At 42.4% G+C, this 14150-nt stretch overlaps 1 protein-coding gene across 1 annotated transcript in view; it reads right to left on the reverse strand.

Moving 5' to 3' along the window:
• FRMPD4 (FERM and PDZ domain containing 4) overlaps positions 1-14150 on the reverse strand; it is a 185806-nt gene that overhangs the window by 38002 nt on the left and 133654 nt on the right. Inside the window, exon 4 of the mRNA XM_046672654.1 lies at positions 5520-5565. Within this exon, the coding sequence (XP_046528610.1) occupies positions 5520-5565 (46 nt within the window). The remainder of the gene's footprint in view (positions 1-5519; positions 5566-14150) is intronic.

A 14150-nucleotide genomic window follows, 5' to 3' on the forward strand; every position in this document is an offset into this window, starting at 1 on the left:
TTAGAATCAACAAAGGAATGGTTTCTTCCACTGGCTGGAATTACTTGTGGTACATGGAGCAGGTCAACGAGCCAGGACTGCAGTTTTATCTTAGATCTTTCTTTGTGGCTCAACAAATATACAACTCAAAAACGTGATCAATTAATTCTTAGCAACCTGCAGACCTGCAGGTGCTGATCACAAGCACTCCGTATCCTGTGGTGGAAATGAGAAGTAATTACCATTTAGAATAATCAGATTCTCCTGCTGTGGATTAATTTTAAGATTAGAAGGCCTCCAATCAACCCTTGCACCTCTTTTCAAATTTACTGTTGGTAAGGTGGCCACGATAGACATATGGCATGCTCCTGATGCTTTTAGATTCTCTTAGAAGTCACTAGAACATAGTTTGAAAACAATTACATAATTAGATTAATTTCTGAAACAGAAGAGAAAAGTCTTGAACTTACAATCCCTGTAGCTCCAGAGGACTACTTAGAGAGTAGGCAGCGAGTAAACACTTGGTGAGGACGAACTAGCCCACAGCTATCACTGGGTGACTTAGCTTGGAGTCCCCCTAAAGCAGACCCGAAGACAAGGATTCACAAGCAAGTAGCTGATTTGGGAGGGGCTCCCAGGAAGCACGGATAGGTGAGCAGGGGAACGGAAGGAGGGAGAGGGAGTAAGCCGATGAAACGTTCCTTGTTAAGTCAGGCACTACTGTAAGCAACTGGAACTTAGCTCTGCTAGGAACCTCTGAGAAACAAGGCAGACCACAGGCCTCAGAGTTACACTGTCTGAGGAGAGGAAGAGCTGGGGTATTTATTCACCAGCTCCCATCAGTCAGTGATGGAGGGGCTGTTCTTCCAGGAGCGATAGTTCCTCAGCACTTCTGGCCTGCTCTTGTGGCCATAAAAAGCCCACAAGCAAAGAATCACTGGTGCTGTCAGTTGGAAATTGGGCTGGCATGCTCCGCACGACACATGCCAAGGGGATACGGTCCAGGTGCTGATAGCATCTGCTACACTGGGGCTTCCAAGAGGAGGTGTGTAGCCTCCCTCAGGTGTGCGGAACACAGTGGAAGGCAGGCAGCAAGTGAGAGGCAGGCCAGCAGGTCCCTTTGCCCTTCGGTCTAGAAGAAACCTGAGGGAACATGGGTAAGGGTATTTCAGGGGCACCAGAACTGAGACTGACTCAGCCCAAGTCTCAGTGAGTTGGCGTTGTGTGAGGGGAGGTTATAGAGACTCTCTAAATACTCTCTGTCTCAGGAAAGAGTGAACTGGGAAAGTTCTGGAAGTTCTAGACTTGGGAACTGTAGAAGGCAGAGTCAAAGGAAAGAAGGAAGGAGCTGGCCAAGAAAGATATGTAATAAAAAATGGTAACAGTACAAGGAAAGAAAATGGTATGTCAGAACAAAACAAATAAAATCCACAGGTGACCCTGAAATTTCTCTTCTCAAATTCCATCCTGAGGAGATACTACTAAATATGGATAAAGATTTATACACAAAGATGTTCCTTGCAGAATTATTTATAATAGAAAAACATTAAAGATAGTATGAAGATTCTAAGAGAATCTAAATGCAACAGGGGGTTGGTTAAGTACATCTTGGTTCAATGCAACGTTTTACAGCCATGTATATGATGCTTATACAGAATTCTTGATGACATGGAAAAATGCTTGATATACTAAGTGAAAAAAGCAGAATAAAATTGTACATACAATGTGATCTCAACTACTGATGAGGCATGGAACAGAAGACTGGAAGGAAATGGGCCAAAATGTTTAAACTGGTTGTCTCTGAGGAAAAGGTTTGCCGACACACATTTTTCTACTTCTGTATTTCCACAACTTTTCTCTGAGAAATGCAGTAAAAATGGTGGAGAGAGAGCCCTGCATAATATTTACAAAATAAGGCAAGAACCTGTTAAGAATCACTTTTTTTTGAGGAAGATTAGCCCTGAGCTAACATCTGTGCCCATCTTCCTCTACTTTGTATGTGGCACACCTACCACAGCATGGCTTGCCAAGTGGTGCCATGTCCGCACCCGGGATCTGAATCTGCGAACCCCGGGCCGCCGAAGCACAATGTGCGCACTTAACCACTGCGCCACCGGGTGGGTCCCATGAATCACTTCTTATCAAAGCATTTCAGGGATCCTGACCTAAGACTCTTCTCCCAGGCCCCCTTGCCCTGGGCCTCACTGGAGGTTGATTTCTGTGGCTGGGTCATGTTGGGGTGTCCTGGGCACATGTGGAGTGTGGCAAGGGGTACGCACTGGCTCTCTGTCTCGACTGGATCTTATTATCCAAGAGAACTGCAACATAAAAAATGCTGGCCAGTAAGTTGCTAAGAAATTAAAATGCTAATTTTTATTGTCTGTAATAAAGTAGAATTTAGGGACTTTCTTTTGGTCTGGTGGGTCATCTTTTTCTATATGTCAATCCTGGTAGCCAAGAGAATGTCTAGCAAATAAATGAAGCCCAATAATTTTTTTAAAGCAATTTGCTTGTAGGAAAATCCAAACAAAAATATAAGTAAAACTTTGCAGTCTCTTCTCCCATCTGCTCTCCTCTCTACAGTTAATGTATCTATTCAAGTAACTTTGGGGTTTCAACTCCTTTATTTCAACTCCTACAGTTCAGAGGAGGAAAAAGCCACTTTGAGTTAGATCAGTAAGGGAAGACCCTAGGTGGGATAGTGGTTCCCAAGTAGGGATGATTTTGCTCCCCAGGGAACAACTGGCAGTGTCTGGAGACATTTTTCATTGTCACCACTTGGGGAGATGCTCCTGGCATCTAGTGGGTCGAGGCCAGGGATGCTGTTCAACATCCTACAGTGCACAGGATGGCACCACACACAGAGAATTGTCCAGCCCAAATGTCAAGAGTGCCACTGTTGAGAAACTCTGAGGTAGCATTGAGACTTTGCGCTGAGACTTGAAAGATGAGAAGGATTTGGCTGGGCCGAGAAGGTGGTAGTGGAGTATGTGGTGGGCATTTGAGGAAGGAGGGCTGGTCAAAGGCAAGTCAAAGATGAGAATTCATCTACAATGACTGGCCGGGGGAGAGTAAGTCTGAGGAGCAGAGGTGCAGCTGTTGGCCATAAGAACATGCAACATTGCTCCTAAATGTTGTGGCTAAATGTTAACCTTCAATATAGCACAACAGCAAGAGCCACGTGAATTCCTAGAAAATTCCAGATTACCTATTAAAAGGAAGTTCCATGATTCACCAATAATAACGAGTATTCATATGAATAACAAGTCACACAGATTCAAACGGCAAAAACAGCAAGCAAAGCCACAACATACAATCCTTAACTTAAATGTCAAACTCCTCTCTCTTTCTCTGTTTACTGCATCGGGTAAAACACTACTGCACATTGCAAGAAAACCTGGTTTGGAGTAAAATGGTTCTGATCTCGCATTGCTAATAGGTTATAAAGTGGGGAGAAAGAATTCAGGAAGGCAATGTAAACTTGAAGTTCCACCAGGAATTTATAGTAAGTCAATCACTTGCTTATTATAGACATTTATACTGGCTTTACCAAAATGTATTTGTCCACTGCAAAGAAATGAAGAAGTGTTGATAGATTTGAAGTAAGTGTGAGTGACAATTTGCTTAACTGAAACAATCTAAAAACAGACCAGTTGTACTTTATATGGAAGGAATCATGGAATCAGGAGATGGTGGGGCAGGGAGGCCCTTGGATGGCATGTGATCTGATCTTCTACTCATGCAGATGAGGAAACCAGGGTTCTGAGCAGGTGTGGGAGTCACCCATTATTCTGTTGGGAACTAGGTCTCAGATCTTGGTTCTCTTACATCCTGCTGTCTCCTTAGTTTTCAAATCCAAACGTGTGTGTGTGTATTTGTGTCAAAGAGGTGGGACTAAAAGTAACAGTCAATATTAAATTGAGCTTCTAATATACATAGCTATGTCCTGCATGGCATAATTTGTTGTCTTGAATAATTCCATTTGTGATCTTATCAGGATCTTGAATACGTATTTTTTTTCCTGCCTAGAATGCCTACCCCATAGCGCTTAGGAGGAAAATTCTGGGATGGGGCAGACGAAGAGTTTGGTCAGAAGATGCAGATTGGCCGATACCAGAGCCTTTTAACTGATACAGAAACACTCCAACGCTATGGGGAAGAAAACAGAAGTGTAAGCAGGTTGGAATCCCTGCCACTCCATACAAAAGCCACACAGGATACTGACAGTAAACATTTTGGGAAAGATCTGAAGGGATTTGCCTTGGTAATTTTTAGGTCAACTGACAATGTATGAAATTCACAAGGAACGGCAAATCTGCAGAAACAGAAAGTAAATTAGTGGTTGCCCAGGATTGAGGTGGCAAGGGAGGATTCATCGGAAATAGGAACAAGGGATCTGATTGGGGTGATGGAAGTGTTGTTGAACTGGACTGCGGTGATGGCTGTGTATCTCAGTAAATTTGATAAAGATCATTGAATTGTACACTTAAAATGGGTGAATTTTAAAATGGGGCTGGCCCAGTGGCATAGTGGTTAAGTTCGTGTGCTCCGCTTCAGCAGCCTCAGGTTCGCAGGGTCGGATCCCAGGCGCAGACCTAGCACCTCTAGTCAAGCCACACTGTGGCGGCATCCCACATAAAATAGAGGAAGATTGGCACAGATGTTAGCTCAGGGACAATCTTCCTCAAGCAAAAAGAGGAGGATTGGCAATAGATGTTAGCTCAGGGCCAATCTTCCTCACACACACACACAAAAGGGTGAATTTTATAATATGCAAATTACACCATGATAAAGTTGTTTAAAAAAAAAGCATAGAGGGGCCAGCCCTGTGGCCGAGTGGTTAAGTTCGCACACTCCACTTCAGTGGCCCAGGGTTTCCTGGGTACGGACATGGCACTGCTCATCAAGCCATGCTGAGGCGGCATCCCACATGCCACAACTAGAAGGACCCACAACTAAAAATATACAACTATGTACCAGGGGACTTTGGGGAGAAAAAGAAAAAAAATAAAAATAAAATAATAATAATTTGTAAAAAGCATAGAAACTGAAGGCAGTACAATTTTAATCACTCTCCACCCTTCTGACCAAGGCTGCGGAATCAAATTTTGACAAACGTATTTCCTCTAATACCCGCCTTTAAAGCAGGTCTCGCTGAAATATCCAGTTGTCTACCAAACTGTTTAGATGGGGATAAGAAAAACAATCATGCTTCAACCTCCTACAACTAAATACTCTCATTACACTTGTGATTCTTAAACTGGAAACTACAAGAAAGCCTTGAGTTTTGCATCATTTCCAGATGTGAGAGTCACATAGGACTGAATAGGTGATTTTCAAGATAGTTAACTTTCTTTTCTCTCCAATGAACGGGTTTGCTATCATGGAGAACAAAATACAAATAATCAAGATTTTTGAACTTGTATCGTGAATGCATGCTATTTTTTCTCTGCTGTATTCATCATCCCGGTTTTACTGCAGTGGGAGGAGACTAGAAACCTGAGGTCATACAGTGGCATGTTTCCTCGCAGGACACTTACAGGGTAAGGCTGGATGACGGTGAGGAGTATCGATTCTTTGCAGCTTCTGTAAGAGAGAAAAACAAACACATTTATGAAATGCACAGAGCCCGGACTCTAACAGTGACAGTGTTCTTTTGAAACGAAATGTGTGATGCATTGGCGGATGTTGCCTGGGCTTCCAGGGCAGAGAATCAAAAAAGCTCAGACGTGGGCTTTCAGACCACAGAGAAAAATAGAATCAAGTGTTTGCCCAGCGTAACAAAGCCTGATGGAAAGCTTCCTATGCGGTTTATGCCGGGCGATATTATCTGCGATGCCGAACAGCGGGGCCCTACAATAAAACCTGTCGAGGGAAGATTGGTTTTAGAAGCATCAACTCACTCTCTTTACACTTTTTTGCTGCTCTCAAAATTCATTCTCCCCTTCTGATTTTCCTTCAGCGGCTTAAAAATTTCTGTGTGATTTTCTGTAAGGGCAATACATTTGAAAAAATTCTATCAATTCATTGGACACCATTATCTTCCCAGGGTCAGCCTCACGAAAGAAAAATGTCACTGTAGGTTTCTTATGTAAAAACAGCATCCCAGCAGACATCATTTCCCATACTGTGTGGCTTACTAAGTCTGTAGTAACAATGCCTAGGACCTTGGGCCAATAAATATTTCAGACAGGCACTCATTGTAATATTGTTCACAATAGGGAACACTTTGTAACTAAAAGCGGAAAAATGTGATAGAACAGTTTATTTAATTTCCTCCACGTAACCCAAACCTTTCAAATAACTCCACCCCTGGGGGAAAAATCATATTATGGGTTGTAATAGTTTTTCTTCCTTCCTTCCTTTGTTCCTTTTTCATCATGACTAGGAGAAAGGTCAGTTGCCACTTTGTGGAGGAGGAACTGACTTTTTCTACTTTAGGTGGTAACTAGTTACCTGTTTTTGTGATTTATTGTCCGAGTGAATAAAGCGAAGGGGATCTGTTGCAGGGCTGTTCCTTTGGAGAAGCCACTGCAAATAGCATTCCTAGCACTAGCTGCCCTGTGGCTTGGATCACTCATGTCTGGCTGGGCTGGACCATGTTCTACGGACTTGCTACAGCAAGTGGTGGGTGTGGGCCCTGAGGGAGGGAGTGGGGAGGCGGAGGAGAGAAATCTAGGGAGGAGGGAAGGGAGGACCAGAACTCAAGGAACTTAAGGAAGAATCAGAACATTTAGAATGAGGGTGATGGCGGGGAGGGCAGCACACTGTTGACAGTGGCCTGTCTGCTTCCACAAGTTCCCAGTCGCCAAGGGTTGGCAGAGGGCCCCAATAACGGGAGTAGACAGCCAATATTCTCATTAGATGGAGTCACAGAGAAACAGTGTAATCTAACGAGAATTCAGTGGGTAAGATGAAGGATCGTGCATTGCTGGTGGGCGTGTAGACACGTGGAGCAGTTCAGGGGTGCAATCTGGTATCACTAGACAAACTTCAGTGTCACAAGCACTATGACCCAGCCATTGTGGTTTATATCACAAAGAAATTCTGCCACTAGCCTTTAAGGGAACGTGGATGAGGATGTTCCCTACAGTGGAATGTGTGGAGGTGAAGCATTGGAGGCAAGTTGGGCGTCCACCTCTAGGAGAGTAGATAAGTGAATGTGTGGACACGCATCATGGAATGATGCAGCAGGAAGAAGCAGAGGTTTAGATGTGCATACTAACTACTTGGATGAACCTTAAAAACATAGTGTAAGAAACAGGATGAGATATATAACATGATACCATTTACAAAAGCTCAAAATACATGTGCACAAAACCGCAACACACATTTGGAAGAATGCATGACAGGATACACACTAAACATATTAGAAGGGGTTTCTCTTGGAGGAGATGGGAGTGTGAGGATAAATAAATAAAGTCAGAGAGGAGCCTTGCATGAGTCTCTGATGATTATCATTTATACCATAAATTTATGAATTTGATTAATTCAACTCACTGCACCTGTGATATAAAAACAATTTGAAGGAGGATGAAGAAATTTGGGGTAGTCATATGTCAGCAAACTCATAAACTATGTAAGGGGAGGTGGCTCTTGGAGACTTCTAAAGTAATCCCTAATTTGCTCACCAACACAATGGAGAACCAGCCTCCCATCTCTGGGGGCCCGTCCCTCTGCACCAAACCACCCCTCTCCTGGTGGATTTAACGCAACCCCTAGGCTCCCACTGTTTCCCATGCAGGTCCCTTCATAAGAGGAACAAATACAAAGAAAGCAACACAAACAGAAGGAAAGGGCTGCTTCTTAGCTCGCACTCAAGTGCCCCTAGTTTATAGGAAACAAGAAACATTCAGCAGATGAGAAATGGGATATGGCCCCGTTGACTGAAGAATTTGTGAGTGTGGCAGCCCTGGGAGTGAGCCTGTTTGTCCTGCCTGGCCTGTTCTGCCCAAATGTGCTCCCAGAGCCCTCCTTTGTAGGCAGTGCACCCCGGACCTCATCGTCTGGGCACAGCTGATAGGACCTGAATGTTGGAGTGAACCAATCAGATTTCCTCCCTCCAGAATCAGAACTAAAAGACACAGATGGTGAGAGTTGGAAGCCGAATCACATTCACGGCTAAGAGTAAAAGTTACAGATGCCAGAGGCCCCCTGAGTAGTCCTGGTTCCCACCATTCTTGAGGGCTAGTTGTTCACCATTCTGTTAGAAATAAAATAATTTATGCAAAAAAATCTCATGATATCTGTCATCAGTTCTGGGAATGGGCTTTTATTTCTGTTTTCTTTCATCTGTAAGTACTTAATTATCACCTGCCAGACAAGAAGAATTAACTCCATAGTGCTTTGAGTCCCTTAGGATTCCTAACTCAGTCCTAGGAGGAAAAAAAGATCGGAGGCATACGTGTTCATCTGTTAAAGGATGCTAGACGATTGAGGCAGATTCAGCTGAGGCCTCATGCCAACAGCTGCCAATCACCCTTACATGCCAAAGCAGGGTGCTGCGGGACTTTGAAAGGAGGTGCTGAAAACCCCTCATTCAACTCAGGGCCTGACTCATGACTTAATTTAAAAAAAAAAAAAAAAGGCAACAGGGAGAGGCTGGTGGAGTGGCACATGCCCAAAGAGCAGAGGCTATATTTACAAAGTGACTGTCCTTCCACTGACACAGGCTCACAGCGTGCAATTCCCGCGGACGATATATAGAAGATGCAATACAAATGGTGGCCTGGGGTCATTTAATGCAGGCATCTTGCTCAACTGAGCTTCTTCCAGGGGCGAGAGGGCCTTAGTAGAAAGATGTAGAAGCTCAGAAGCGTTGGACACAGCCAGCCATGGGGTTCTGTCTGACTCAAGGGAGCTGCAGTTGGAGCAACCCAACAGAGAAATCTTCCAGGAATCCACAAAGGTGCCCACAAGGGAAAGAGTCAACCTTCATATCTTCCACGCCGGATTACATTGGTGCCAATCAAGTGAGAACTTTCCTGCCTTTTACCTCACTGTCCTGGTCCCATTTCAATGTGGAAGGAGCCAAAGCTAGAGAAGAATGTCAGGGAATGCCCCTTAACCCACTGCAGGCTTCTCAGGCCAGCAATGGGGCAAGGGAGAAGTTTTGTGGAGTTGGGAGTTTTGACTATTACATGACAATTGAACGTTTTAATCACAGATTACAAATTGTCTACTTACAAGCATACAAGTGACTAGAGAATTTTTCTGAACCTGCTCAATACATTTATGGGGCTGCCTGAGATTTTGCTGAGGGCTAAGGAAGAACCGGCCTTGGAAGGCTGTTATGAATGGGCAATGGGGGAAAAGAACACCGTTGCTTTATGAGTCTACCCTCTGTGACTTGCTGCACTTATCCCCAATTTCTCTTTACTTAAACTGACTTGAATAAATCATATTCTTTGTGTCCAGACAATCCTAGACTAAGACAGTGAGTGCTTAAAAAGGACACTAAGAAGAAACAATAAAAAGGTAAACACAAGAATGAAGGATATGAGGTGGGGGGTGGGGTGGACAGGAGAATGGATAGGCACACAAGACTGTGGGAAAAATGCTAATTATCTCTTGAGCAATGCTCAACAGCACCATATTTATTTGTTCATTTCTGGAATGGGAAGCAGATATTCACAGCTCCAGTGCAGTCTGTTAGAAGCAGACTAGCCCCTGGAGAAGGACTCTTGCTATTCATCTTAGATGCTAAGGAAATAAACACAGACACTGTATTGGCTTCCTGTTGCTGCTGTAATGAATTACCGCAAACTGAGCGGCTTAAAACAACACATACTTATTATCCTACAAGTCTGGAGGTCAAAAGTCTGCAATTGGCCTCACTAGGCTAAAATCAAGGTGTCATCAGGGCTATGTTCATTCTGGAACCTGTTCCAGCTTCTAGAGGCTTCCTGTTCATGGCCCCTTCCTCCATCTTCAAGACCAGCAATGTAGCATCTTCAAATCTCTCCCTGGCTCTCCAGCCTTCCTCTTTCACTTATAAGGACCCTTGTGACTACACTGGGTCCGCTTGGATAATCCAGGATAATTGCCCCATCCTTAACTGAATCACATCTGCAAAGTCACAAGCTCTGGGGATTAGGATGTGGACATCTTTGGGGGATCATTATTCTGCCCTACCACAGATGCTAGCTTTATTAGTTATCTGGTGTTGCATAAAAAATTACCACAAACTTAGTGGCTTAAAACAACATACATTTGTTATCTCATAGTTTCTACAAGTCAGAAATATAAGTATGGCTTAACTTGGTTATCTTTTTCGAGCTCTCTCATGAGACTGCAAAGTGTTGCCTAGGGCTGAGGTCTCATCTAAAAGCTCGATCCACTTCCAAGCACACTTTCATGGTTTTTGGCAGCATTAAATCCCTTTTTAGGCTGTTGGACCAAGGGCCTCAGTTCCTTGCTGGAAGTTGGCTAGAGGTCACCCTTAGTTCCTTGCCACATGGGCCTCCCCAACATGGCAACTTGCTTCACCAAAACCAGCAAAGGAGCGAATCTGCTGGCAAGATGGATATTACAATCGTATGTAACACAATCATGGAAGTGACATCCAATTACCTTTGGCATATTCCATTGGTTAGAGGAAAGTCATAGGTCCCACTCATACTAAAAGAGAGGGGAATACACAAAGCTAAGAATATTAGGAGGCAAGGAGTATTTGGGGCCATCTCAGATTCTGTCTGCCACACTAACAAAGAAAGATTTGTAACCAAGTAAACTGTAAGTGTTTCAAAAGTAGTTTCCACCCATGAATTCACTCCACACAGAATATTTTTTTTGTCAAGAACATCAGGAAGAAGCATTGCTCAGTACACATTGTTAATTTGAAAATGGGAACCATTTTTCAAAATATGTCTATTATATTTATGGCATTTAAAGTCTTTGTGTTTATCGTAATTCTCTATAAATTGCCTGAAACATAACCTAGATTGATTTTGATTTTACCATTTAATGAATAAATGAAGTTATTTGAATTGAAATAAAATATTCCAATATGTTATTGATCATCTGGACTGGGCATATGCTTTCCTTCTGTTTTCTCTCATCTATAATTATTTAATTATAATCTGCCAGACAAAACGAAGTAACATCATAATGTTTTACATCCATAAGAGTTCTAAACCTAAGGTCCTAGGAGGGAAAAAAAACCTAAGCCATTTTAAAATAGCCTCAACAGGAAGATCAGAACTGAGAATGGAAGATGCCACATTCAAGTAATCAGATGACTTCTTTTAGGAAGGCCTAAAACAGCTACACACGTTTAAAAATCCAGTTAGAAGCACATTTAGGGAAGTATTATTTCACAATAAATTCCAAGTGAATTTTCTACTTTTGAAGAATAATTTCAAATTGCAGTGCCGATATTTTCTAAGTGGTTGAGTTTGTTAAAAACATCATTTGAATCTCTGAATCACAGTGCCGACCTGCAGAGGAAAATAGAGTCTAACCCACCCTAAACCACTGCTATCTAATTTGTCTTCAAGTCCTCTCTCTTCAATTCTTTAACAAAAGTCTTCTCTTAGCCTTTTTCGATGGAGAGTCTCTTGAAACATGTTGGGGACAACTAGCATCAGTGGTTGCAGGTCACACTGTGGCATCACATCCCATTTTTAATTTCACTGGATGTGACCCTGTTGCAGCAAGCAAAGCGATGCCAGGAAGAAGCTCAGATTCGAATGAGGCTTTTGATATTAAAATCTCTTTCAATAATAAAACTAAAGCTGGTGTTCTCTTTTTCCTAGAGCAGGCACCTTTCTTTAACTGACTTTCCCACTTTATATTTGCACGATTTTAATATTGCAATATATAATCATATTGGCATGCACTATCATATATTTCCCTTCTAGACCAACTAAATAGAACCCTTGATCAACTCAGAGACTGATAGGAATCTAACAGAGTTGCAAACAGCATTGAGATTTCCTCAGATATTGGGAAAACAAAACAAAACAAAACAAAATAAGTAAAATATATAGGAAGATATTTTACGTCAAAATTTAAGAGTCTTGTTTAAAAAAAAAAGTCCAAATAAGTTAACTATAAGATTTTAAACTTCAAAAGTGGACGTAAGGAATCAATCTACGAAGGCTGAAAGGTCAGGCTTTTAAAAGGCAAAATAAAGAGGTAATCTAGAGCTATATATGAAAGGATTTTGTAAACTGTAAAATGACATTCTAACATAACTCAAAAGATGGATGTACAGCATTTTTATTTGGAAAAAACAACGGTAAGGCACAGGGAAAGGGCATTTGAACTCTCACTTCTAAGGTAAATACATGCACACATAAGATTCTTTCTTCTTCTTGCACTTCAGAGTTCTTCAAAGAGATTAGAAAAAATCCTTTTCTGCAAGCTAGTGCATCTCAGCCCTTAAACTCTCTGCTGGTGGACAGCCACTGTGATGGAAATAAGAACCGATTAACAGCATTTCTCCAACGACTCTGCTCAGAAGAGTCTTTCTGCAATCCTAGGGTATTATGAAGCCACTGGCAGGCCTTCTATTTTCTCTTACCTGAACCTGGAGATGTGAAAAGAACACTAAGATTTTTGTGATCTGATAACCAGTCATAACACAGAGTCAGCCTAGTCAATTGCTGGCAACGCTGGAGGAAATAACGTTGCTTTTCATTTTTTGGAAAGTCGCCACAGGACTACTTGGAATGGAGGTTTAATGCTTTATATAGTTGACCTTTCCAACACTCTGAATACAGATTGTAATTATCCACTGTGTCAATTCCTAACAGGTACTGAAGTCATCAGCTAGAGAGAATAGAAACGGACGGCAAACGAGCAAGCGTTCAAACAAGGTCAACACATTTAGGCTGTGTGAACTGTCATGGACTTTATGAAACATTAAAACTCTACCCATTTTTGTTGAACCTCGCCTTTAACTTTGATAACTACAAAGAAGAGGAATGGCATTACTTGTCATTTCTCAGTTATGTTCAGAGGATGCTGAGGAAGAAAATGGGCATAATGAAGCCACTATACTCATCAGGGCAACAAAGCCAGAGAGGAGATGGATCAAAGAGCTGTCCTAAGTAGCATTGGCTTAGCTTCTACCAAGTCTATAACGTCTCTGCCACTCCACTACCATTTTACCCTTTAGTGAGCGGTTACACTGCTGAGCAAAAAAAAAAAAAAAAGACCACCAGTTTGGTAGCCAAAGGGAAAATGAAGAGAATTTAAGGAAAGATCCTTATTAAGCAATATGTTAAAGATTTCACCCTAAAAAACTGGATGATTGCATTGTTCATCTTTTTCCATCTGTGCTATGGAGGCTCCAAAGATGGCCCTCAATGAACCACATTTTGTTGTTCATACTTTTGTGTAGTCTCCTTCCCTCGAGTCTGAACTAGTTCTGTGACTTACTTTTGACAAATAGAATATTGTGGAAGTGACATTTCATGACTTCCAGACCTTGGTTAGAAGAATCTGAGAAGCCTTGCAAGGTCTACATGGGTATCTTGGAGGGTTCACTCTGAGAGAAGCCAGTTACCCTGTAAGAAGTCCAACAACCTTGTGACCACCAGGTTGTGAGGAAGCTTGCCATGCGGAGAAGCAGTGTGGAGAGAGGGAGACTCACCTGGCCAGCCACAGCTGTGTCAGCTGTGCAAGTCCAGGCAACAACACATGAGTAAAGAAGCCACCTTGGACGCCCAGCCCAAACAAGCCTTTATAAGGTTCTAGCTCCAGCTGTCATTTAACTGTAGCCACATGAGAGATACCAGTGAGAACCATCTGGATGAGCCCAGTCAACCCACAGAATCATGAGAGATGAGAAATTATTTTATTAAGCCATTATAGTTTTTGGGCGGCAACAGAAAACTGGAACATCATCTGTCCATGAAGGGTTTGAAAACTGTTTTTAAAAAACAGGCAATCAAAGGGGCCAAATGGTTTTGATATTGAACATGTCTCCCTTATCAAGGAAGGGAAAGTGTCTGATCTAATGGCTCCCCAGAATACTGTAATGGGGACCATGCTTAAAAAAAATGTGCCATACAAACACATGTGAAAGCATGAAAAAGGGTGCTCTAATTGCTGGAAGTGAGGTTAGCACAACTGTAACACAAAGTAGGGACTTTTGGAGATGAGGTGGAAGGGAAAAAGAACTAATAAATTTAGGGGAGCAGAAAAGACCCAATCAGAGTCTA

Source organism: Equus quagga, chromosome 10, assembly GCF_021613505.1.
Source record: "Equus quagga isolate Etosha38 chromosome 10, UCLA_HA_Equagga_1.0, whole genome shotgun sequence".
Lineage (NCBI taxonomy): Eukaryota > Metazoa > Chordata > Mammalia > Perissodactyla > Equidae > Equus > Equus quagga.